Source organism: Neodiprion lecontei, chromosome 7 (genome assembly GCF_021901455.1).
Source record: "Neodiprion lecontei isolate iyNeoLeco1 chromosome 7, iyNeoLeco1.1, whole genome shotgun sequence".
NCBI lineage: Eukaryota > Metazoa > Arthropoda > Insecta > Hymenoptera > Diprionidae > Neodiprion > Neodiprion lecontei.
Genome location: NC_060266.1, coordinates 18,832,497 through 18,859,130, shown reverse-complemented (window position 1 = coordinate 18,859,130; position 26,634 = coordinate 18,832,497). Strand labels below are relative to the sequence as shown.

The 26,634-nt window shown below is 37.0% G+C and overlaps 1 protein-coding gene across 2 annotated transcripts in view; it reads right to left on the bottom strand.

Annotated features, from left to right (window-relative positions):
- LOC107222368 (zwei Ig domain protein zig-8) overlaps positions 1-26,308 on the bottom strand; it is a 379,382-nt gene extending 353,074 nt beyond the window's left edge. Inside the window, exons 1-2 of one of the 2 annotated variants that reach the window (XM_046745262.1) lie at positions 26,242-26,308; positions 24,800-25,835 (exon numbers count right to left, since the gene is read on the bottom strand). In XM_046745262.1, coding sequence (XP_046601218.1) covers positions 24,800-24,935 — 136 coding nt within the window. In that variant the 5' untranslated portion in view covers positions 24,936-25,835; positions 26,242-26,308. Of the gene's footprint in view, positions 1-24,799; positions 25,992-26,241 lie in introns of those variants that run through there. The other variant, XM_046745263.1, reaches the window with a different exon arrangement.
- Positions 26,309-26,634: the final 326 nt, after the last annotated feature.

The following is a 26,634-nucleotide window of genomic DNA, read 5'->3' as shown; positions in this document are numbered from 1 at the left end:
ATTCATTGTTCTAGTATATCCGGCATATTCTTCTTCCGATTCGATAACTTGTTGTAAGCACGTTGTTACGATGTAATAAAAATCTATCATATTCAATCCGTAAACATCTCAAAATTAAAATCTAAATTACCTCCGGAGGGCTTAAATCCAACATCCTTCAACGACCTTCCCCAACGAAACACTACCAGTCATCAGTTTAATATGGATGTTTCAGGTCACCCCGCATTACTTCCTCCAGTTCAAGGCTCCCGGCTTGCAGCCAGCAGCTTCGCATTTCCCGAGACGCGAATAGGAAGAAACAACTACCCCTGCACTTATTGTTAGTAGTCCTCTAGTGACGATAATTACTCCTGGCTTTTCACCCTAACACGCCGCAGCTGCTGCAGCGTATCGCAATTTCTTACTCGAGACGTAAGTACGACGCAGAAAGTTTTATTGATGCTGATTCGTTTTTCCCAGCACTTAAGACATTGGCTGTAATTGGTTGGAGGAAAATAAGTGAATTGTCGTTACATTTTTTTCAAAGATGCATACAAAATGTTTTTATTTTATTCGTTTCTTCATCATTTCTCAACAGGATTTAAAAACTGTTTCTTGCGTAGTTAGCCTGACGGTTGAACTAAATGCACGTCACTATCTTAAAATGTATCATTCATTCTTTAAATATAAGCCCGCAGTTTAGTTACCAATATTTATTAAGAAATTTGAAAAACGAACCACCTTCCAACGATAGATATATGATTTTCAGACCCGTTTAAACGTGGTTAAGATTTTTTTGATTCAAGTTTAGAAAAATTTTAAGCAACGGTAACTTATCGTAATTAATAAAGAAAAAAATATGTTGAAACAGAGAGTGTTAAATTAAATTTCACCGACAATAAGGATTTACCAAGAAAGTTCGATGTGTTTTGGAAAAAATTCTGAGATTGTACGTTGATGGCTAAAGAAGGTCTGAGTAAATACTTTTTTTTCAAATCTTCGCAATGGATTTTGGCGAGATTTTTTTTTTCAATCGCGATATCTCTAAAAAATTGTGCCAATAGTACGAATATCGTTACTTTTGAAAAAGTAAATCAGCTGCAACTGTCGGGAAGCTTTGTCCGAAATTCAAAGTTTCCAAATTTTCAAAGTTTCCGTGCAAACTTTTCCGTGAAAAGTTTTCACCGTGGTGGTTATAACCGAATAAGCGAGACAGAAGGTGAAACTATGCGATGGAATATGAGAAGTTCGATTCTAGAGTACCAAATATGAAAAAGGTCGGATAGGTGAGTGTAAGGTGGGAGGCGCAGACGAGGAGCGAGGATTCAAATCGCGGAATTGATGGTATACCCGCTGTTCGCGGCGGCACGTTGGCAATAAAACATGGAGACGGCAAAAAGTCTAATATCAAATTCCCATTCGCAGCATTCGCGCGTGATAGATAGAAACCCAGGGCGTCAAAATCGCCGCGCGGTTTTTTCCACCGTCGCGGAACTCCGACGAAGACAGTTCAAATTTTCTTCCTCTTAACTCTTCAATTCACGCTGGAACTCTCAGCGTCCCACCTCTCGTATTTTACAGTTTTTTATTAATTAAACTATTTTGTTGGTAACAATCGCCATGTTTTTTTGGTCCCGCATGGTACCTAAGATATTTATCAAGTCTGAAGAGAATATAAAATTTATTTATTTATTTATTGATTGCAAAAATAGCACATGTAAACAAATGGTTTGAAATCGAACTGTTTCACGAAAAAAAGCATTTTCTGCTAATCTGCCATGAAAAATTGGCATACCAATTTTTAAACAAACTTGATACGTACCAAACGATGTTGCTGAATTTTTTCAAAAGTTTTCTTCTTGTTGTCTTTGTTTGTCCGCCATGTTGGATCCGTCATTTTAAATTTTTGGATTTCGAGTTCAGATTCGTAATCAGTGACCCCGTAAACCATGGAAGTTGAAGTTTTACCAAAATCAATGAACTTTTTGAATTTTGAACATTCAGCGTATTGAATCCATCATTGAGAGTTTTTAAATTTTGGATTCAAATTTGTAATCAGCGACCCCAAAAGCCCGTGGATGCAAATTTTCAAGTGAATCGCATATAAGGAAAAATGTATGCATGAAGGGGTTAACTGTCGAAGACAAAAAAAAAAAACCTGAACCTTAGATATTACCAAAATATAAAAGAAGCTCAACGGGAAATATAGATTCTTGTAAATCAAATTCTAATTAATGACTTTCCTGAATTCTTACCTACAGTTAAATTTTTAAGTGCCCCGATTCTACATTGTATTATAATTTTCTTTAACGACTAAAAACTCAATTTTCATTTTTCGACTATCGTTAAAATAAGTTTTCTTCGGCAAATGTGTTCGCTGCGAAATATTTTCTGCTTCGAAAATGTTTGCTCGTACTGTTGAATTATTCGCGATTATACCTTCGCATCTTTAACGCTATCACCTCTACACACCTTCAACAATCGTCCCTCAATTTATGTGGTGAAAGATACGAGATCTTTTTCACTCAAAAAACTCATTAGGTCTTATTTTTCCGACGACAGGTTGTGCTGAAAATTCCAAGACGAATCGTTCAATTTAATAATGTGATAGAATTGATCAACTAGTTTCTCATCTTTTTCATATCTTCGAATACACTTTATGACATATCCAAGTCACAGTCAGATCGAAACTTTATCGTTAAAAAACTGGCTGAAAGTTGGCGGATCAGCTATATACAGGGTGTCTTGTAAACATGGCGAGTCTGTACTCCGTCAGAACGACACGCACAGATTGAGCTTACAAGGTGAGTTGGCTGACTTCGAGGCGTCGTTATCCACTCACATAAGCGCTCTACCCGAGGGAAATCAGGCGACCTTTAAACTCTGTATAGGCGTAATAATATCAGTTCAGCCCATCTTATTTTATCCGCTATATCCTAACTGTATCTAAAATCCCAGTGAAATATATATTTACATGTATTTTATACCTGCGCATGAATGTAATTTTCTGCATCCTAGAACTTGGTGTCGAAGAATGCGAGAGAAAAAAATTCACTCATTCGTTCCAACAAATCTAGCTTCATATTTCCACATAACAGATATTACGGTTCGTTTAAAAAATCCGAGTACAGAATTATTTGGCGATCAAACTCGATTATTCTTGAAATGTTCTTCTCGTAAGAATTATCGTCCCTTCTACGTCAATTTCTTTTCTCACCCTCCCTTCTGCATAATTCTTCGCATTTCTCCACAATTTTCGAATAATTAAATTCTCAAAGCTTTTACATTTCATAGAAATTTCATAATCCATTTTTTTCACACATAATCTTCATTTCTCTGAAAACGGAATGTTTTCTTGTATTATACTTACATTTTTCTGAAAGAGAGCGAATTCATTTGATTTTCCACATATCTAACATTCTTTGCGTTCATTTAGATAAACTATGTACTCAGGTCTTTCCAAGAATTTCTCAATACTTCTTCGACCGATAAACTCATTTTCACGATAGCCAACATTAAATCAATAAATAAAACATGTAATTGCACACATATTTGGTTAAAATAAAAATAATCTCAAGTCGTACCAAAAATGATATTACATATTACGCTATTGTTCTCTTGAAGAAATTTTTACGAACGAGTTTTACTGATCGCTGATGATTCAATTTATCTAATAAACAATCGTCAATGGTTGCACAGCGCGCGTTACATATTTCTGTCTTGCACCTAGTAAGAAAGCTCGAGTCAAACACCGTCAAAGCAGTACATGTACAATAAATGCCGGGTGTTTTCAAGTAAGTGCCTCAGTATGTTGGGTAGCCTACCACTGAGGGGTACAAATATCGGTAATACAGACCTACCAAATTATCGGTAGGTAGCCCGTTTAAAGTCCTCACAAATGAGCTGGAACTGCCCGTGCTGCCTGGTAGTTGTTTCGTTGATTATAATTCAAGCTTTCCGAAGTCACGTTAAAGTGATTATACGACTGGACTAGACTAAAGCAATTATCACATGGTAAGTATGTTTTACCGATATTTCTTCCCCGGGGTGTTAGGCAACCCAACATACTACGGTGTTTACTTGGCAACACCCGGTACACTGGCGAGACTGTTTCAAGTTTCACCGAATCACTGATGATTCAATATATCTAACAAACAATAGTCATTTGATACGGAGTACCCATTACACGTTTTTGTCTTGCAATAAGTTAGAAAGCCCGAGTTAGACTCCGTCAAAGCAGTAAATGTATAATATATATGCCGAGAAGTCTGTGTCTCAGAAATTCTTGACAATTCGATTTTCATCTCGCATGAACAAATCCAGCCAACAACAAGCAATCGTCCCTATGCTTCACCGCATGAATGAACCCGTATACCAATCAGACCGACATCTGCTGTAATATAATCAATAAAAGGTGAGAATTCGCTGTTTGCAAATAGCGGTAATACGTATCTACCCACCCGCACCACCTTCTTTTTTTTTTCATAATCAAGACAGATTTCTAAGAAGCATTTTCCTCGCAATTGTCGGCACAAACCGCCGCCAGACTTTCATCCCTACGCCCTCCTCTCATCAACCCTTATCAACCGTAACGCACAACGTAATACCTTCAGGCTCAACCTTTTCACCCTATTTCACGCTCTATGCCCCGCCACTACTTATACGCGTATGGGTATGAAAGGCTCCAAATATATAAGGACTTCACCCGTTTTTTAATCACTTTTACCATTCCTTCGGTACACTTTCGTTCACTTCATATTTCATATTTATCTCTTCGAATTTTGTTTCTTTTTTTTGCTTTCATATATGCCAATTACAGATGTTTCATTTGCTTCGTAGACGAGTATAATTAGTAAGACTGTGCGACTAATCGATTGATCGCAGACTTGGATCCATTGTTTTTTCTAATAAACGATTCATAGTTTTTCCTTATGCATAACTATGAATTGTTATTTCGATTGATTGACTTCTGATTAATCATTTTTTCGATTATCTGTTTTTCCACTAATTGTCTTTTCGATTGTTCGATTTTACAAATAATCGATTAATCAAATAATCAGCCTTTTCAATGAATAATTTTTCGAATTGATGGATTAATTTTAAAAACAACGGATCAAAATCTACAATCAATCAATTAATCAGACAACGCTATTAATTGCATGAATCAATTGGAAAACATTAATTGGTTTATTGTAAAAACGTAGGCTGCTCGTTTTTCATCGAATTTTAACACGTCTTCAACTCACGATTCGCTGCAAAATCTAGTTCGGACATGAATCATTCCAGTTCCTGCCGAAACTAACAATCAGAATAGAATGTATGCAAGCATCAAAACCGCACGAACAATTTCGAAGTCATCTAACGAAAAGTGTTGAAAAACATCTTTTCGAGTAAAATTAGTCCACCCCTTTGATAAACAGTTAACACACGTCTTACAAAAACGGGTAGAAAAATGGATCTGTTCTTAAATTACGTAAGTCAAGTCCTTTTTACGTAAACTATTCTCACTCGTGTTGCCTTGAATATTTTCCCGATTTTGTATATCAATTGTTGTCAAAAATTTTTCTTTTTTTGCTCGAAAAACGGAGAAGAGAACTTTACCTAAAAAAGTATTTTATCCCTTTTCCACCTACCGCATCTACCAGAGGACGTGAGAAAATTTTCACCCCTTCCAAGAAGAAAAGAAAAGTAAAAAAACACAAGTTTTTACGCGATTCAAGGATAACCCAAAATAACCAGCGGCGAAAATAGTGGCGATTATACATACTTGACCTGATCCACCAAGAAGCAATGACGCTACATCTACAAATGTAGGTATGCGTTTCGCAATGAAAATAATAATAAAAATCGATAAAAAAAAAGAAAAGAAAAGAAAAGGAAAGTAAGGTAGAAGAAAAACATACCATAAAACGAATAAAAGAAGAAGATAGAAAAGACGCGGAGAAACTTTTGACTCGGCTACAAGTCCCGTCATCTATGGGGCGCCAAGCTACCCTTCGTCCGCTCTATTTAACACGGATATTCTCATCACCACGGAACTAACGCAGGCGTGAAGCATATCTCGGTAATCCTAAAATGCCACGCTTGCAGTCGCTGGTTTCAGTTATTTTTTTTTTTTTTTGTTTTTTTGTTTTTATCTTCCTTGATTTCCCTCTACCAGGGATAATGCGAAAGGATGAAAAGAAGTTACAGAGGTTAGTTAACCCTGTGAAGCATACATTTTTCCTTGAAACTGGGTACGTAATGGTTTTCGAGGTCACTAATTTAAAAAATTAGGTCAGATCTGAGACGTTTTCAAAACTCAAAATGGCGGATCTAATATGAGCAAGTAAGAGGAATTTTTGTATTTTTAGTCCGCCACCTTGGATCGGGCCATCTTGAATTTTGAAATTCTGACTTTGCATGCGTTTTCAGCAGTCCCGAAAACCCCCGGGTAACTAGTTTCAAGTGAATCGGATCAATTTTGATATTTCCAGTCCGCCATATTGAATCCGCTATTTTGAATTTTGAAATTTTGGCGTCTAGCTCGTTCTTAGCAACCCTAAAGACCCAAGATTACCGAGTTCCACATTTCTAATCCCCATAATCTTCCCACAATTATACATATGTTCTGTAAAAACAGTCAGTTTCAACACTTTGTTTGTTTATAGCGCATCGCTATATTCGCCGAGTCATCATAACCCCTCTTAAAACATCGACATTGACATCTTAAAAGTCCTTTTATAATACAAAAAAAAAATGACAGCGATATCTCAAAAATTGAATATAAATCTTGAATAACCGCTTCAAATAATGTGTCTCATATGTGAGACGCCGTGGCGCAAGGGGTTAAATAGCGATGACAAGTAAAAAATGGATTGAAAAAAATGCGGATTGCGCGCTTGCCGCTTGTCAGATTAATCTGCCCTTTTTTCGAAGAGCGTGAGTTCGAGAGAGACAGAGCAGAGAGGGCGAGACGTGTAAGTGGCGGTGGGGCAAAAATGCTGAGCGTTGCAGGTTCCTCATCCACTTCCGCTTGCACTTCCGCTTGTCCCGCATCAGCAGCCGATGATTCGAGTAGAATATAAGAGCCTCGAGTGGATGTACCTTATAGGTATGCCGGGGGATGGCGATGAACCCTTGGTAAAAATTTCACCAAAGCTGATTATTATTGCCGATCGGGGTAAATAAGGGAAATAATTGCGTGCAGGCTTCCTTTGTTGGTGGAAAAATTAACGGATTATTGATCAGGCACAATGACGGTGCATCGTCGATACGAGATTATATATAGTACCAGGCTAATATTGAATGGTCGGAGAAACCAGAGGATATAATAATCCCTATTATATTATTCGTATCGTCGTTATCTCGCTGGTATATTCATTCTACTTGCACGCCCCTTCTTATACTCTAATTTGCAAGCTCTGGTGATGCGCGAATTCATTGTTAACCGCAGATTCGTATTCTTACCTACTTGCTTATACAAGCTAGCAATATCTGGGATCAAATATATACCGAAGCGGTTTGGATAATAGGTACGGCTACTTTGGAATTAGAATGCATTCTTGCTGGAATATTATCTTGAAACGGCGTGATCTGCATTTCAGAGTTCGAGTAGAATAGAAAAATACAATCGTTAATTCATAAAGCTTTCTACACGGATGCGAGGGGAAAAGCATTTTGGCGGGAGGATCGAAAATTGTATAAGCTATCAATATATAATGATACGATTCTTTTCGAATTTTGATTAGCAAAAGCTTCTTGGCAAAGTAATGATTTCTTTAATAAATTTCCCAACATTTAACCGGAGAATGAAAACTAACAAATGCGTAGCTTGGAAAAATTCGTTTCAAGTTTTCTTAGCTTCCGTTACAATATGTTACCTGAGTCTGCCGAATGTACGATGTACAATTTATATTGGCACAAAGATTTTCTTTGAAATCAGAAAATTTCCCATTCTATCTATTAAAGAATTCCACTGAATTCGGTGAACGCGTTAAAAAATTATGACAAATATCGTTTCAAAACAATTTTTAATTGATAAATTTAAAAGCTTGTTGGGAAAATGTTCTAACCTCTCTGTACATAATAACAAATCATGTAGATGAAACCTCTGAAGTTCAGCTGTCTATAAACTGAATATAAAATGATATACCTTCTTCACTTTATCAGTCGATTTTGAAAGCTTGTCGGTAAAAACTGCTGCATTATTTGAAGTAGAGTAAAAATAATCGTACTATTTGAAGAATCTAGAAGAGATCTAGATTTTGATACGAAATTTGAACGCAACAGTTTCACCGTTGACTTGAATGAAAAATTCGTGATTACCGTTTAAAAATGAAGAGAAAAAAAATGAGAAATTAATTCGTTAGATTCTCAGCGTAGAATCGTTTGCCAGCGGTAAGATCGCGACCAAACAATTCCAGCCGCCATCTTATTGCGAGTAAAATAGCGCCGGGTGGCATGCAAATGCCGGAAATATTCTTAAAGCCGAAATGTGATCGCACGTGGAACGATAGCGGCCATTTTGATTTTATGTCGATGGGCGAATTAAAAGTAGGAAAGAAACTCGCGTTTCAACTGTCTTCAGAATATCTTTAGGTATACCAACGAACGTTTTACTTTGGCCTAGTTCGCAACTGACCTAGGTATAATTATTGTTTCGTACAAGTGCCAAAGACATTCGAAGCTGCGGTTTCGTTACTGCTCCAGCCACCGCTTCTAGAAATACTTTTTCATTGTTCAGAATTCGATGTTGACCTTGTCTGTTTCGGAAACTAATTGAATTTCGTCAAACTTGGTCTCCGTGGATTTTTTGCGGCACGCCTTCCAAATTTGGGTTGTTCATTATAAAATCCAATATGGCGGACGAATAAATAAATTACTCAAGAATCCAAAGTTTCCGGAATTTTATTAGATGATTTCTAAATGTTTGTCGATCGCTATGCGAATTCCCCAATTTTTAAACTTATTCGTTTCTCACGAAAGCTTTTTTAATTTATCTCTTATGAAAGACAACTTCAATGGCGTGTTTAGCGATGAGCTAACACAGGGTAATAATTGCACCAGTTCCGCATTTCGATTGCATATTAACATAAATGATCAAAGCAGTTCGCACAATACACCAGAATTCAGCTTCCATCTCTGAATTATTCATCAAGTTAGATTTCAACGAGATGGAAACGATAATTTTCCACTGTTTAATCTATGAGAATTACCTCGTGTGGTTTTTATTAATCAAAGAACAGACTTTTCAAAGAATGGTTACGAGGAAACTTTTGGTATATGGTATAAGAAGCACGAAACATACAACTTATAGTTTGCAAAATTCCAATACGATTGGCCTTACTTTCTAACTATACATTGAGTCTAACTCTATTCTTACTTGAGTGTGTTTTGGAACGCTCGAAGAGCATCCGTAATCAATCTGACCACTGTTGCAATGATGATTACGGAACAGGATTTTGTTTCACGGTATACTTCAACCTTTATAATATGTTTATTACAACATAACTAGGGTTTATCAACTTCATACAAGTAGCATAGCGTCTATCTCGTTAGCAACACTGATGCCGTCTATGACAAAGAAAGGTAACGGTAAATAGCTCCAACGAATAAGACCATAGAATAGCAACCATCTAGAGCGTCGACTCAATCTACGTCTTAAGTCTATCTTTATAGTTAGCCTATCCCTCATTACCTTATTATATTTTCAACAATCATATCGAAAACAATTTCAGGGCGATACGATGGAAGATGACGGATATAAATAAAAACAACTCTTGAGTGACGGTCGGACGACGTGAAAACCGGGGACATAAAGTTCTCTGAGAATCCACCGGACCTCGGTATTATCCGTTGATGTTTATTACTTTCGACGTTGAAAAAATTTCGCCCACGAAATACGTACAAATCGTGATACACAATAGCCGTGGCAAAATGCAATCTTGTACTAATCGAGGAAAGTGGTGTAACGTGGATATCTATCAGCTCGGGCATCACTCTCATTCTCTGAAATATCGTTGTTGTTTCAGACGGATTGTTTTAATCTCCCCGACAGAATGAAACTTTCACTCTTTCTCTCTCGCCCCTTCGTTTTTCTTCCATCTTTCTCTCGTTCTCACTCTGGGGGGATGAAAAAAAAAACAAATAATTGAATAAAATCGGACCGTTGGCCTCATTTGGATCAAGTTCCTCGTTCAACTTTACTAATTGCTTTTTTCATCAGGCAGCTTTTACTCGTTATATGTCAGTGAAGTTTCATCGTAACAAATGTCTGCGCAACTCGTGCAGTTGATAGAAGGAAAAATCATTTGGAAGAAGAAACGGTTGTAACTCAAGTTTTTATTTACTTTCGTCCAGCGTCCGTATATAATCTGTGTAGTACATATATGCGAGCGATAAGTATCTATGTTGTTGCTGCTTTTTTGGCGAAAAAAAATTACGCGAGACGTATAACTTTATATCCCGAACCTATATAAAGTCGTTACATTATCTGAGTTTCGTTCTCGTAGAGAGTATTTTCAATTTAGATCTCGCGGCTCATACCATGAAACGAATCCATCGACTTGCAACTTTACAAATTTTCGCGAATAAATCGAAAGCCGTTGAACGAATATAAGCCCAACATTTTTCCTCCTTTCACCTCGAATGAACGAAACTTTTTAAGCAACAATTTTCTTCGGGGAAAATCATTTTTCCTAGACACGCCAATATAAGCGTTTATATGGGCCGATCCACCAACTTTCGACCAAACTTTTTAGGGTCAAACTTTCGATCTTCCTACAATTTCGATGTGTTATCGCGTACACTAGAATATGTAAACTTCTTTTAATACTAGGCCTTCGATTCACATTTTCGAAGCGGACTGTTGTCTTAGAATTTTCAGCACTGCTTTTCGTCGGAACGAAATGTTACGACATAATGTGTTTCTTGTATATATATATAAGAGTAAAAAATTATCTAATACGAAATCTGTTTTGATGCAGATTCTCAGGGACTGGCAAAAATGTATTCTTTACTTTTCTAACCAAATTTTTATCCCAAACATCGGTTGAAAGTTTGTAGATCGTATCATGTACTTCTTGGCGATACTATAAATATTTCAGTATAAAACTTGCACGTATAGAAAGTTAAAACAATACATCAGACTTTCATTGAAACTCGAGTTTCAGTTCCAGAACTCTGCAAAGGCGAAGATTCACGTACCTGTTATTCGAAACTTTATAAACCCTCCGTATAGTTCCGGATTAAAATTGTTATATGATATCCCCACACCTCAGCTGTGATAAATATCGACGATAATTCCTTGCGTGATTAGAAAAAAAAACCCCTCCTGCAAATTCTTTTTTGTTCTGTTTGCGGGCGTCACGAGAACAATAAAATTCAAGATCCATTTTCACAAAGACAGGATTCGTACGCACAGGAAAATCCTGAAAAACTCCGGGAATTTCTTACAGCAGGGAAAAGACAGGGAACTTCAAAAATAAGACTGGAATTTTGAGCCTGTTGAAGAAATAAACACGTTTTTATACAAAGTACTTAATATCGCTCTCAAAATTTTGTTTCCTCCTACCACTTTATACATTCTATGTATTTTACTTAATACCAAACCTTCGCAGGCTATTGTTTGTAGATTGATAGTCAGACAGTGAGATAACTAGTTACTAGGTAATATTAAAGGTATTACACATTTAAAAAAAATTGTCACGAGTCAGCGTCATATTTCTCGAAGGGTTACCGGAAAAATCTTATCTTCATACTGAAATACTCGTACATGGAAAAGTTAGGAAATCTCAGATTCAAAAAAGCGTAAACAGAGAAAATAAAAAAGTATACCTCGTAAAATGTATCGTTTACTTTATAATCAGTGAAAGCTATTAAGCGCAGAGTAAAATCTGCTACATTTATAGTCAAAACTATACAGTTGACATGGGTATTTTTTACCAAAGACCCTGAAGCGTCTCTCTTTTCTTTCAGTTTTTAGTAAAACCTGCTCTTTTTCTTCTCTCCGTGATAGGAACCCTGTACCGGACCAGAAATGAAATTGCAAGTTATCTACAGTGGTTACATATATATACATATATATATATATATATATCTCCGATAACTGTATTAATGGGCATCGATTTCACAGCACCAGCTGCAACCCCGCGTAGAATAACAACAGCGGAGCTTAAATTTCCAAGGGGACACGATCATGGTCAAAAACGAATGTGTCCTCCCCCCCCCCCCCCCCCCCCAAAAAACCCACGCACCTAAATATGGTACATTTTAATTTATTACCATCGGTATATAAGCCTCATGGCTATCCAGCGGTGCAGGCATATTACATATATCGCGGATGACTGGGCAAGGCCTCGAAATTAATTATACCGCGCAGAGGAACAGATAGCTTGTACACCCTTGGCAATAGAGAGGTTGTTAGGTGGGTGTAACGTACCCTACAAACGGTATACGCACCTCCGAGACACAAATCCAGACACGCCTGACTTGCGCGTGTGTGCTTTTGCATTCACACCCAGGCGAATTTAGTTTACACGTGATTTCTGACGACGAGTGATTACCGTCGAGTCAACGTGTGGGTTTTGCGCCTTCGACTGTGTCAGACCTGAAAAGTGAAGAGATCATTTCCCGGCTCAACATCACCGTGGATGTATATGAGCTCCGCTAACGATCGGCAAGACTGTATTTCCGCAATTAAGTCTCCCTCATCCCGTCGTTATCCTTGGCTTGGTATTAATCACTGGGAGAAAGGTTTTTCTGCTAATAAAACCTCTTTCCTCTAATTCCTTTGTTTATTTATTGTACGATTTGTCAGCTTGTAGTCTCGTTTTTCGACTATAAACAGGATATGCGCAAGCACTTTTATGGCGCTACGTTTCTCTTTCGATCAAATACATTTTTTATTTCGTTGGAAGGACCCCGCAGAATTTTTATGGAAAGTTCTCATGGATACAAAAGTCCCAAAAATCAGTAGTTTGCGAATTTTTTTTTTTTTTGCCAGTTTTTTTCTTTCATTTGACTACTTTAAAGTTATGAATATTGAAAGCCTTTCGTAGTTTCAAATTCTTCTAAGCTCTGAAACGAATATTATAAAAATGTACTCTCTGATACCGATTCTTTGACGCGTCATATCCATGATGAAGTCATTTTTTTAGCATCCTGACTGTTTTGGACTCATGAAAATAAATGCTAGTAAGCGTTTTAGAAGTGTTGAAAAAATCACGTCTTTTCGACTTTACAACAAACACGTTCAAATTGTTTAATATATTTTCGATCTTGTATTTGAAAATTTTTACAGACATTTCAGTTTTACATTCTACCTAATCTAAATATATATTCGCTATAAATTCTGACAGATTCAAAGATTTGCATGAAAAACTCTCAATGAGCAGGGAAAAATGTAAAAAAGTTATTCCAATACAGGACCGAACTTAAAATGACGAAAAGTGAAATAAATTTTTTTTCAATTTTCCAACAGGTGGAACTTTGAAAAAAGTTTGAATATTCATAACTCGAAAATTGTGGAATAGCAAGTCAAAACTGATGCTTTCAGAGGTGCTAATTTTGCTTAAAAAAGTTTCAACCAACCTAAAAATGGTGAAATTAAAACCCAATGAAGTTGGCATAGAATATTCCACATATAATACATGATATTCCGCTGTATGCGTACAGTTGAGAGAATTCTAATGTTGACACAGCGATAAAGTAATGTTAAACCCTCATTTGAATAATAAAACATGAAGTATATAATCACAAGTAAGTTACCGTGTGTGAACGTGATTTGAATAATGTCTAACGGTACAATACGTTAGTAATTTCTATCATCCAAATGTTTATTCTTCACCCAAGGAAGTGAATAATTAACAGACGGAAGTAATTCGGAACACTTTGACATTCGCTAATTATTTGAGTGCTTATTTTAATAGGATTTGAAATTCTCGTTTCTTCAATGTACTTCATTCGTCGATAATATTAGCGGAAGCTTGTTTAATTACACCGACGTTACGAAAGCTTTACAAAAGTCAAACGCCCTCCGCTCCATAATTACTTTGTACACCAATACTGTTAAGCATTAAACAATATTACAAATTTATACCCGCTTGTATAATTTACAAAACAAGCCACGCTAGTAAGTCCAGACTTAATACGTACGGTCCAAAGGTTGTGTAATCAAAACCTTCACCGAAATTCTAATATCGAATCGCAAAAAACAATTAGATACATATCTCGATCCGTCACTGGTTCAATAAACATGAAAATACAACGAAGCTAAAATTAGTAACGTTGACGTATCGGAACGTTGAAACAAAAATTACTGTTTTCCACGTTTGGAATGCCTGAAGAAATTGAATTTACAAAATCTGAGTTTATTGATGATGTATTAACAATTTACTAAATTTCAAGCGATCCTAAAGTTCGAAAATAACGACTTTTTTCTAAAGCTTCATCATTGCATTAACGTTACAATACTTCACCCTTATAAAATACACATCCGCACCATTTTAGGTACATAAAAGCTGATATGTGTATCCAGTTCGTGGTTCGCCTTGTGACAACTGGCAAGCCGCCGTTTGAATACAATTATAGAATATGTAGACGGTGCGTATAGAAATGAAAAAAAAATAATTGCACGCTCCACTCACCGAGCGATGCGTTTGCTTTCAAAATCATTTTTCCTCTCTTTTGTGTCTTGGTACGTAGAATTTTAATCGCGCAGCCTATAAATGACCCCAAATCGAGAATGAAAAAAGTCTTGAAAATTTTTTCTTCATCGTCTTTCTCACGAAATTGGAACACGTTTCTAAATATTTTTCAACAGGGTTTAGAATTAGAAATGATTGGAAGAGCATTTCTTTTTTTATTGTTTCGGTAAATTTATTAGTTCAGAAATTGTGGGAAAAAAACATATTCCGAGAACCTATGTTAAATTGTAATATCAATTGCCAAAAACAAAAGAAATCCCAGGAAGAGGATCTTTTTCCTAATATTCAAATACATGTCTTAAATTCCAACACTGTAATTCGTGGCACATTATAACATAACAACAATTACAGTCATTTAATTGGGGGAGGGAGGATGAAAATGGCAATAAATCCGGCGGTGGTGCGGAGTTTTAAGCGCGGTAACGACCGCGAAAAGTTTTGTTCAAAATCCGAGAACAACCCCTGGAGGACTGAGTACTGAATTAGCCTGAGCTCCCCAGTCTGGCGTTCTTTCTTTCTGGCTCTTACCTCTTAGTGGGCGCAACCTTTTTTGCCCTCAAGGGTTTTTGCTACGGTTCTCGAATTAGAAGCGGTTAGTTGGTTTCGCGAGGGCCTCCCGTACACAGGCGTCGCGGCTTCCGGTCCGCCCCTGAAAGTTAACCCTATAACCCAACCTGCGCACGGTGCCTGAACTCCTCGATCCATAGCCAATCCACCGGACTAGTTCAGGACACTGAATACCTCGTTCTGCAAACAACGAGAGCGACCCTCTTGGCCCTTGTCCTTGACAGGATGGTCCCCTAGGTTCAACTGTCGAACCAGCAACCCCAGGACCTTTTGTTGCGCACACAAGATCATCGAGGATCGTGTTACGTTACCGTCGAAAACTGAGTAGAGGCTCGTAGACTTCAACCCGAATGAAAGAAATCCACCGAGGGACGATCAATTGTTGACCAAAATTGTCCATTCTATGCTCGAAACCATTTGTGCCGGCTCGTCAAGTGGTTTGAACAGGCCTCGTTGCAATACAATGATTCGTGACTTTTGGAACGTTGTGAAATGCTTTTGAAATGGTGCCAGTGTGGTGTTACATTCAGTTTTTATCACGGTTCGTTAACAAGGTGCTCTTAGTATTTTGTTTCGCACCTATTTTTACACAATGTTGTATTTACCGAGTTTTCGTGTTCGTTATTACGACACTCCGCAACATTGAAAGTGAATACACCATCAGATAGTCTGTATATTTATACGATTGTACAAGACGAAACTCTTTCACCCTCAAAAAAAAAGTGGATGCGTGCAAAATGGTATAACATGTAGAAAAAAAAAAATGACGTGAAATGGTCAGGGTTGTTACGTATTATGTAAACTTATTGTGGAATCTTATGGAAAACCTGTGAAGTTCTATGAAATGTCTGTGATTCCTTTGTGAAATATAAAATAATTAGTACATCAAACTTTGACGCAGTTACTGACCTCGACGATTCTGCAGCCATTATTAATATAAATACGCAAGCTGAAACAGTGAGTGCTTTTTGATCACCCACCGATGTTTTGTTGCAAAACGTTTCCGATCCGTATTCATGGATTCTATCATCACCCACTCTAACTAGAAAGCTCCCGAATCGGTCATCGTCAGGATTTCAACAGGCTATTTCAGAGGTCACATTGAAAAACTGCAAATCGTTCGTGTCCCATTCTCCACCTGGTGTGGTTTTTTCAGTACCCGTTTCCCCGATGACCTAGCATTCCACTTATCCCATCGAGAATAGTGAAACAGATTTCTATTTTGTGACGACAATTGCAACCGTGCAACGCTTTTCGAGTAGGAAAAAGGTCAAGTTGTTCATAGGTGCAGTAAATTGAGTCCCTGTTCAATATGACAACGTTGAAGAGGTAACAAATGGATAACAAAGGCATGCACCGACGCTTCGATAAATTAGAACAGGATCATCTTCGTGCACAGCGGTATGAATTTTGCATAGCTCGCATGCACGTGAGAATTGCGCGGTTATTCGATACAAGTTAAATATATTTTCGTGTAATTATTCACCGAGTGGAACTAGTCGAGTGCCTCTTTGAAATGCACAACGGGGTGAAATTGATAGTGTTGAAATTAAACGCTAGTCCGACTAAATGACAATATAACCGTCGCATTGCTCGAGATGAAAGGACTTTCGTCGGTGATAACAAGAATTTCTATGTTGCAAATCTCGACAAAGGGAACCAACCCCACCGACCCGTTTGGATGTAACCACACCATATTGCAGCATGACGCTCATCTGCAAATTATACCCCTCTATGAAACCGTTTGTCATCTTTGCCCACTGTCTTTGGTACAAAAGCACGGTTGGTACTCAGATCCACACAAATTTTATATCCCGTTATTTTTTACAGCTCTTCGAGTCTTACGAATGTTAATAATTCGTGAGAAAATGGAGTTCCAGAGATTTTGTGTTACGGAGTTTAGGAAAAATCAACAACTCTTTCTCTCCTGAATATCAATCAGCGAGAGGTACTATTTCCGCTCAGTTCCTCTCGCGTTCCGCAAAAAGGACCTAACCAAACGAACCTGGTCAGAAACTGACAGGCGAGTATTTCTTACATCATTTTCACCCTGTTTTCCGTAACATCGTACATGTACCATAAGGTTAATATCCTACCGATTTATCATCAATGATTTTTTACTTTTCTCGTACAAGCGCATGAAATATCCAAATATGCAAATAGGTGGACGTTTGTGTACGTTAGACCTACACATATGCCGATACGTAACATGTATGTGCACAGGGAATAATAGGGAAATCCTGTTATGGGGTAACGATACAAAACGCTGGGAGGTAGACCGAATGGATTTAAACTCCTGTTTGGTGATAAGGGGGTCGGATGAGTGTTTCTAGCAAACAGGTGAGGAACTCTGTGAGCAACTGGGATACTCAGGCGACCAGACCTAAGTAAGTCGTAACTTGATCCTGCCAGTCTACGCAAGTTCAGGGGAATCACCTCAGGAATGTTGTTTAACGTCTGTAGATACAGAGTGCAGCAATTTTCCCGAGCTACGAAAAGAAGAATTACAAGAAAAGAAGAAGTGGGAATGCGTATTTAATCCAGCTCAACAACCGAAAGAAGAGATAAAGCTGTAGGTACACTATCTACACTCGTATCAAGAGGAGAGAGCATTTATTTGTTTGTTTATTATCTATACAGAGTGAGTAGCTAACCCTAAAGTAACTAAAAGCAACTGTTTTCTTTGGAGGAACAACATTTTTGAGGTTACATACATCGCAACGACCTGTCATCTGAACTTGTAACCACTTGTAACGGTTGGTCACTGATCTCTATACCAACTGGATGACTGACTCCTATGCTTCGAGCAGACGACAGCTTGTGCCGATTATAAGCCCCAAATATCGACACTAGCGCTGCAATACCCGAAGTTAAACTAACGGGTCACGTAAATGATAGTCTATCAGAAATATGTGTAGTCACATGATTCTGTCACTTCAACCAATGACGTACACAGTGAACCACGTGAGTTGTTAGTTCCATTGAGGCTATTGAAGCGCTGGTGTCGATTTCGTCGCGTCTAATCGACTCAGGCTGGTCAATCTGACAATACAACTGCTTTTTCTCTAGAATTTTAGCGCATGCGCATTGGACCATTCGTGCGTTAGCTACTCAGTCTGTATGCATGTATTATCTCATTGCGAAAACTGCGGAACTGATTTGGAAAATTCTTCCACCATTGGGAAGTATGTTTACTCCAGATGGACATAGGCTACGTCGTATTTCGCTAATGTTTGTCAGAAAATCTACACTTTCATATTACTACGTATATTATGAAAGAAATGTATTTCTTTGTTGGTTATCGATGATCTCATAAACTGCTCGACCGAATTGATTGATTCTTTTATCATTGGAAAGTTTATTTCTTCCAGACGGAAACAAACTGTATTTTGTTGCACTAACTCCCGAAAGAACTTACACTTCTGCACTACTGTTGCAGTAAAAAATATTAGACGAATTTAGTCGTAAAAAATAGGTACGGATCGGAGAGAATCGCAAACAGATATGGAATTTGAAAAATAGAGAAATGAAGAGAAAGAAGGAAGCTAGAAGAAAGGGGAGCTGCGGCTCATGTTTCACGGTACTTCGATTCTTCACCAAGTTTACATAGAGAAAGGTTTACGCGCTGAATAAAACTGTTCAACTTTGTTCTATTTTCGAAGAAAGAAATAACCTGCTTAAAACGATCTTCTTACAGCTTGCGTTTATTTTATCTCGCTGGTAAAATACGACACTATTTCATAACAAATTCCATTTTTGTTATTACTTTGTCTACAGTCTACTCGACGCTTCTTTCAATCGCTATTTAATTTTCCTTGGAGCATTGAGAATAAAATATATGATCGAGATAAAAGTTTAGTCACCGAGTTCATTGAAGTTTAACAATATCGAAAAAACCTCAGCTTACAGTTATTATTACTTTGAAAAGTGGTTCATTTAGTTTTTCAATCTTCTCAATCTTGGACACATTACTCGATTGTTTTGCATACCATGTTGCATCGACAATAAATAACGTTAGTGACTTGAACCTCACAATGTAAAATGTCGCTCATTGTCAGCTAACACTGTCATAATCACATTGCGTTTTGGAATTTTTTAATGGATGGGGAAAAACAGATTATATCGAGAAAGCGTAAAAAGGTGAAAAATGACAAACTCCGATGGCTTCACGCAACCCTCCCCTCCGTCAAGAATCTCGTTTAGTCGGCGTCCATCAGTTTTCGACTTCATCTTCTTCTTCCCAGACTGCGTACCCTGGCCCTCGCCCTAAATTATTTCCGTCCTTTTTTTCTTACCAGCAGCTAACGCCCCAAGAATATTTAATTCCACCTCCTATTGGATTATCATTATTCCTGTCATTGTTATTATCACTATGTTATTTAAGCAAAACTTCTAATTCCTTTTACATACTTATAACTTTTCTTTACTTTTATATTTATACTTTCTTTTCACACGATATAGGTATAATATACATACATATAATCAGAATCTTGAATAACGCGGATACAATTACGCCGAGACATACCCTGAGTGACTCATTTTCCAAGTATAAATTATCCACGAGAATAATGATTTCCACGCTAATATTTCGACTTGAATTTATTCCGTTTATTTTCCTGCAACTTTTATTCCGCATTTCCTTCCCCTCGTTCGTTTTTAAATCCAACATATATATCATAGTCACAGCCACAAAGTAAACCTCTCGCTAGATTATACATGCATTATCTATACAAGAAAATTCTTTCCATTTACATACCATACATATATGTACAAACACGTAGACACACGAGAATTATACATAAGCCATGTAACATACACGCACGAGTCGTTTCAATGGGAAATAATCTTTCATCGAGGAGTGTCAAAGCGACTGCCTTATATAATATACATATATATATATATAAAAATATATAATACAGGGAATGCCCGATCACGTGGAAGAAAGGCAGTTTTTAACGGAATTGTACAAGATCTGTAACGCTTATCGCTCCTCGCTCCCCGGAGGAAAGGGTAGGTATATGTTCTGGGAACAGAAGAGCGAAGGGTGGAATGTGAGGCGAGGGTTGGTTCTGCGGCTCAGCCCTGCAGAGATATGCCCTGTTCAAGTTCCCCGATCTCTTTCAACCTGTTCACTTCGACCTGCCAGATGGTGGTGGAAGACATTTATTAATGAAGGGCCTGCACTGTACACCCTTCGCACTTTTTCCACCGTCTCTTCTACCCGATGCACACATTATATAACGCGTCGCGTACACGTGTGCTGAATCCATACATCGGAGTTTATGTGATAGCAAAAAAGAAAAAGAAAAAAAAAAAAAAAAACTAAACTTAGCGGAGGACGTTTGGTAGAACGCAGAAGAAGACAAATAAAACTGAACACCAAGGCATTCGTTAAAATTTTAACGAGATGCTTCGATACCCTCTGCTTCATGTAGGCGTACGCATGTACGTGAATCACTGCATAAAAATTAGACAAAGCTTCACGTTTCACAACGATACGCGGTTTTACTATATTCTTGTTCGTTTGAATTCATTTATTTGCTTACTAATCATTGCAATACAGGATATTCAATGCTCGTTTCTTCGTTATATGAATTCTCTTATAGCTGCAGCATTATAATTTTCGTTATACCGATTTTTTGTATCGTTTACCTAGTCCTAAAACAATACTCAAGTTTATTTTATGAAATTTTATAACAGATTTTAAACAGCGATGAAAATAGGAAAATAAATTTAATAAAATAAAAAGCGTAAAAAGAAAACAGCAAAGTTTGACGTTTTTTGCGTTTTCTTTAAACACTGCTATCTATAGATGAAAAATTACTTGACCATTGTGTAGAATGGTAAATTTTACGTCGAATTATTTCCTCACATGTCGTAAACAGAGTCGGATTAACAAATTAAGAAGAAAGATATTCTACTTATCGACGACGTCTGGAGAATTTTGGTGAAAAAATTTCTTATTAAGAAAAAAGAAATTCTACTTATCGACAGCATCTAGGGAATTTTGGTGAAATAATTTCTTTCTTCCTTACTTGTTAATCCGACACCATTTCCGACATATGAAGACATAATTCGATGTAGAATTTTCCGCTCTGCACGATGGTCAAGTTATTTTTCAGCTACCGATAGCAGTTTTTGATACAAACGGGAAAAACGTCAAATCTTATTATGTTCTCGAAACGCCGGCGATGCAACTCGAAAATAACTACAGATTTGAGTTCCTGAGAGTAGAAAACCCCCATACACAAAAGTGCAGCCATATACCGAATATTTTTTATTCCTACCTATTTTGATCGAACTATATATAGATACATGCATGTATAAACCCAAGAATAACAAAGGTTTTTGGCGCACCGATTAATTAACACGAAGTAGTAAGAGCTTTTCCCTTGTTTCTCTCTGTAATCCTCAGGTCCGTGGAGGAGGAAAAAAGAAGGGAGTCAGGGTTGTTATCTATGTGCAATGGTGTGGTGTGCAGGACCTCAGATTTTTCAAAAATCCCCCAATATATTTAACAAAAGAACGAAGAAAAGCCTGACGACGATTATAAAACCATAATCCCACGATTGTCTCACAGTTTTGGGAATTTAATCATACGTGTAATTAAATGTTATATATTCGATGAAAACAAAGCGGGATAAGAAAAAAAAAAAAAAAAATTACAAAGAGAGAATTTAAGAAGGTCAAAGAAATGATATCAAATTTTTGAACCGTTTGAATCGTGGCAATTTAAACGCCAAATAATTCATTCTGAAAAATTATATAGAATTTAAAACGGTATATTGAAAAAAAAAAAAAGCTAGAAGCATTTGTCCGGATATTAGATCCCAAAGAATTTGACATTGTGCTTTATTTGGGAATGCAAAAGGGTGTTTATTCTTTTCTCTTGCTTTTCCGACAAAGTAGAGCGTCAAGTGGTTGATAAACCTGACTTTCACTACTGGCATAAGATTTTTTTCAAATTCTTGCCCATGAAGGTGAATTGACGATTTGAAGATGCGTTAGAGTTATAGTTTGAAGACGAGTGAATAATAAGCAGATGCAACCGTTCAGGAATGATGTGCAGCAATTCGCTTACCGATTGAAAAATTGTTGATAAAACAAGTTCAGTCACATGTTGTTTGTTATTTTATTTTTCCTACAGTTTCTCATCTTCCCCTATACTTAATGAAGTTGTACCGTCGCTTCCATCTTCCTTAACACGAAGACCTAACGAGGGAGCGGAGAATGTTTATACAAAAAGAGGAACGGGGAACTCCGCTAAGGCACAGAGGCCGAGGGTGAATGTGTTAGGAGTGTAATTTCTTGTACGTCGCAGCACATTTGCAGACTCGGAGGAGGGTCAAATTGCCGGTAAGAATTTGTAGAATATGTACAACGTGCAGGGCGTGACGTGTATAATAAAGAGATGGAAGGACGCTTGTGTTCAGCTAATGCGGAGTACCCTCATTCATTAGGGATGTATACGTAAGGCGCGCGATTAAGGGTATGAAGTAGTTCTACCATTACCGACCGAGCAAACTCACCCTTGAACTCCTCATTCTTTCCGGAAGTGCGCAAAGTATCTCAACCATGCACTTTTTGACCGCTGAAATGCGGGAGATGTGGGAACAGTAACACGTGTCAAAAAGCCACACATTTTTTTTGACGAGTTACGGGATATGAGTAACTTTCCTGAATTACGCTACGAAAGAGTGATGCACCGTTGAAGTTTCAACTCTTTCCGATCGTTTGTTTATTTAATATAGAAAGAAAAAGGGTGAGTTTGCTCGGTCGGTAAGGGTAGGAGTACTTCGTACATTTAGTGAGAAAAAAAGTTTCAGAACTGCAAAATTAACAATCCGATGTTTAAAGTATACGACTGCATTGAGTTCCGATAATTTCTGTTTATTAGAGGATTGTGACCTCGGTTTGAAACGAATCTGAAACCATACATTTTTATCAAATTAGTTCAGTTATTATTAATCTCATAAAGCGGGTTACATTACCGAACATTTGATTTGTCCAAGTTCAGTGAATAATGATTCATTTTATCCGTGAATAAATTCTATACAAAAGTGTTTACCAAATGCAACCGGCATTGATGTTAACAATAAGAATTATTCGACTGAAAAAATGTAGTAAACTAAACAAACAGATTTCATGTTAAGGAATAACCATACAATGTAGTATTGACAACTATAATCGCAATAAGTAATTGCTCGTTCTCTCGTAATTCTAACAATATTTAAATTGTTGTTTCAACAATACCCATTTCATTAGAATTTTCTATCAACTGCAACGAAAACTGTCTTTCGGAAATTTTTTTCAACGCTTTGACTCGCATGGCCAAAACCTCGTGCTTCTTCTTTTCTTGTCGATAATAAAGAGGAGGCAATAAGCAAATACGAGGCTGTAAAAAATTAAATATCGTAAAATTCGCCAGTAGGTTTGCGTCGAGTTCGATATTATTTTATTCTCTTCTGATTTTTATGCGACTTAAAAATGAAGGAATTATTTGCGAGGCTGATCCGGCGCAACGTATTTTAATCTAGTCACTTTTTCCCTCGGCAGAGGAGAATATTCAATTGAGTCGATCGAGAATTCATTAAGGTTCTGCAACTGAATGTTCACCAGGTATATTGATTCAACTAAACTTCATTCAAATTAAATAGTATCCAATTGAATATCAAGTAATTTAGGGATAAGTCGGTTTTATTTCCGTCAATGTGCCGCCGATAAAACAGTTTCTGCATTTATATACATGTATAAGAATGGAAAAAAGAATTTCAAACACAACCAAGACAAGTTCGAATAAGTGAAACTCGAATACTTTCGAAAATTCAAAAATATCCAACGCGTGGAGCAATCACAAAATCTGAATGAGACTGAAGTTAGTAACATTAACGCAACAAAACATTGGGGAGAAAAGTTACTATTTTGCAGCCTTACAGTGACTTTGAAGTGGTCAAGTTCTCAAAATATGAATACGTTTCGTCCTATTATGATTTATTGCATTCCTGGAACTTTGAAATAGCAATGTTTTCGAAACGTAAATCATTACAACAACGTTACTAACTGCAGCCTCGTGTTATAATGAGACTGAAGTTAGTAACATTAACGCAACGGAATATTGGGGGAATAAAATTGCTATTTTGCAAGTTTATAGTTAATTTTATGGTCAAGTTTTCAAAATGTGAATACGTTTCGTCCTATTATGATTTATTGCATTCCTGCAATTTTGCAATAACAATTTTTTCGAAACGTAAATCATTACAATAACGTTACTAACTACAGCCTCATAAATCTGAAGGTATTGTCCTTTTTAAATAGCCGATTAAATATTTCTTTGCAGTTGAAGGAAATGGAACGATCGAAACCTGGCAAAATATCATCGCGTTAAAACTGTTGAAAAAAAAAATTTCGATTTCACGTTAAAAGTCGTATAACGTCGAAATTCCGCTGCGAATTTCAACTAACCGCAATTCAATTGTATTGTACAAATTGAATTTTTGAACTTGGGATTCAAAGTAAATGGCAGAGAAAAACTTTCATCTAGTTATTAATTAAACGACTAGGCTTACCTTGAATTTGATTCGTCTGAAATATCAGTATGATGAAAACAGGGAATAAGTGAAACCACATTTTTACACCTATAATCACTGCACTGCACTGGGATGACACTTTATCCAGTTTTACGTTAGACCTTATAAGCGTCATGAGACCATAAACCGATTATTCAGGCAATAATCGTTGCACATTATTATAATTATTTAGTTATTTTGTTTTTTTTTCCCCCTATTTCAGTTACGACTATTTTATTATCGATATAACATTACTCTCGCAATGAAACATTATACATAATGTACAATAATACACGTTACATATATCGTAATTATTATTCATTCGTATTAATTCCCGTGGTTAAATTATGTGTATAAATTATTCACGGCACCCTCATTGAGAGAAACAATTACAACACTATTTATTATACATTTACTCAATAATTACACGTCCCGTAAACATCGATCACACGTATAATTATTATTCAGGTTCGTTAAAAATTACCTTTGTAACGAATGTGATTAATTATTGTTACTTTTATAACCACGCAATTGTTACGTTTCACCGTCATATTGTACACGATATTACTCACGCTCACTTTTACAGGTACAACATGTGATTACAGTTAAAATCTCACTTAAGAAAAGGGAAATTTGATTCGTCGGTAATTTTGGGATACCTTCTTCTCTTTTTGTTTTATCACCCTTATTTCCAGTTCGACATGTTTAATGTTTACTTATACCTCGTATCCCTAGCACGTTTTAAAAGGATCTCCTTTTCGTATATTCGCGACTTGATTTTCAACGTGCAAATACCAACGATCCGGAACTGACGCCTCATTTTACTCATTCTTCTGATATAACTTGTGGTTTGGGGGAAAAAAAAAAAAAAAACAAAAAACAATCGAACAAACTTCGTCGACAATTAATCAAAATGTTTAATTCAGGACGTCGATGAATCTTCTTATTTCATTAAGAATCCGGTTAAAAATATCAATTTATTCACACCGCAGTCAACGATTGAGTCTCCGTCGCATTTATTTCCATATTAATTTTCCTATTATAAATTACGATTTTTACATTAATAACCTGCACTTTATTTATCATAGATGAAATCCATGCGTACACGCCGAACTTATTACACGGGCATATGTAGATATATATATATATATATATATATAATTCATACGATATCGCAAATACAATATAAGTATAAGTGCATAAACAAGTGTATATTTATATATATATATATATATATATATATATATATATATTTGAGAATGTAAAAGAGCGATATAAATGAAAAGAGAATAAGGCTGAGAGGGGGGAAAAAAATGAGAGATAACGAGTGATGAAATGAGGAGAAAAATAATAAAGAACAAAAAGAAAAATGTCAAATATGAAAATTTATGCGCGTAAAAACACGAGGCGTGAAATTTTTATCAGAATGCGAGCGATAACACCGTCGGGTCACTTGATTGTCGTGTAAGGACACATCGGCGCATCGTGGAGCGGCCCGAGACAGCGCGGCGCGAAATGATTCTGCGGATCGCGTTTTATCCCAGGGACGCCTGCGCGCCTCTGCAGGCGCCGAGCGCCGCGACGCGCGACGCGTCCCGACGTAACGCTGCAAGCCGGCCGTCGGTGCCCGATCAGACGCGACCCGACGCGACGTCGACGTCGACGACGATATCACGCTGGACGTCACGGACCGGCTACGACGGAGAGAAACAAGTGGTTAATTTTGCTGGCCTTGACGAAGCCAGGCTAAGAAGTGAAAATAACCGATGAGGGTGGGGGTGAAAACGTAGGAGGATGCAAAAAATCAAAGGGCTGCAAGATTGAATTTAGAAAAG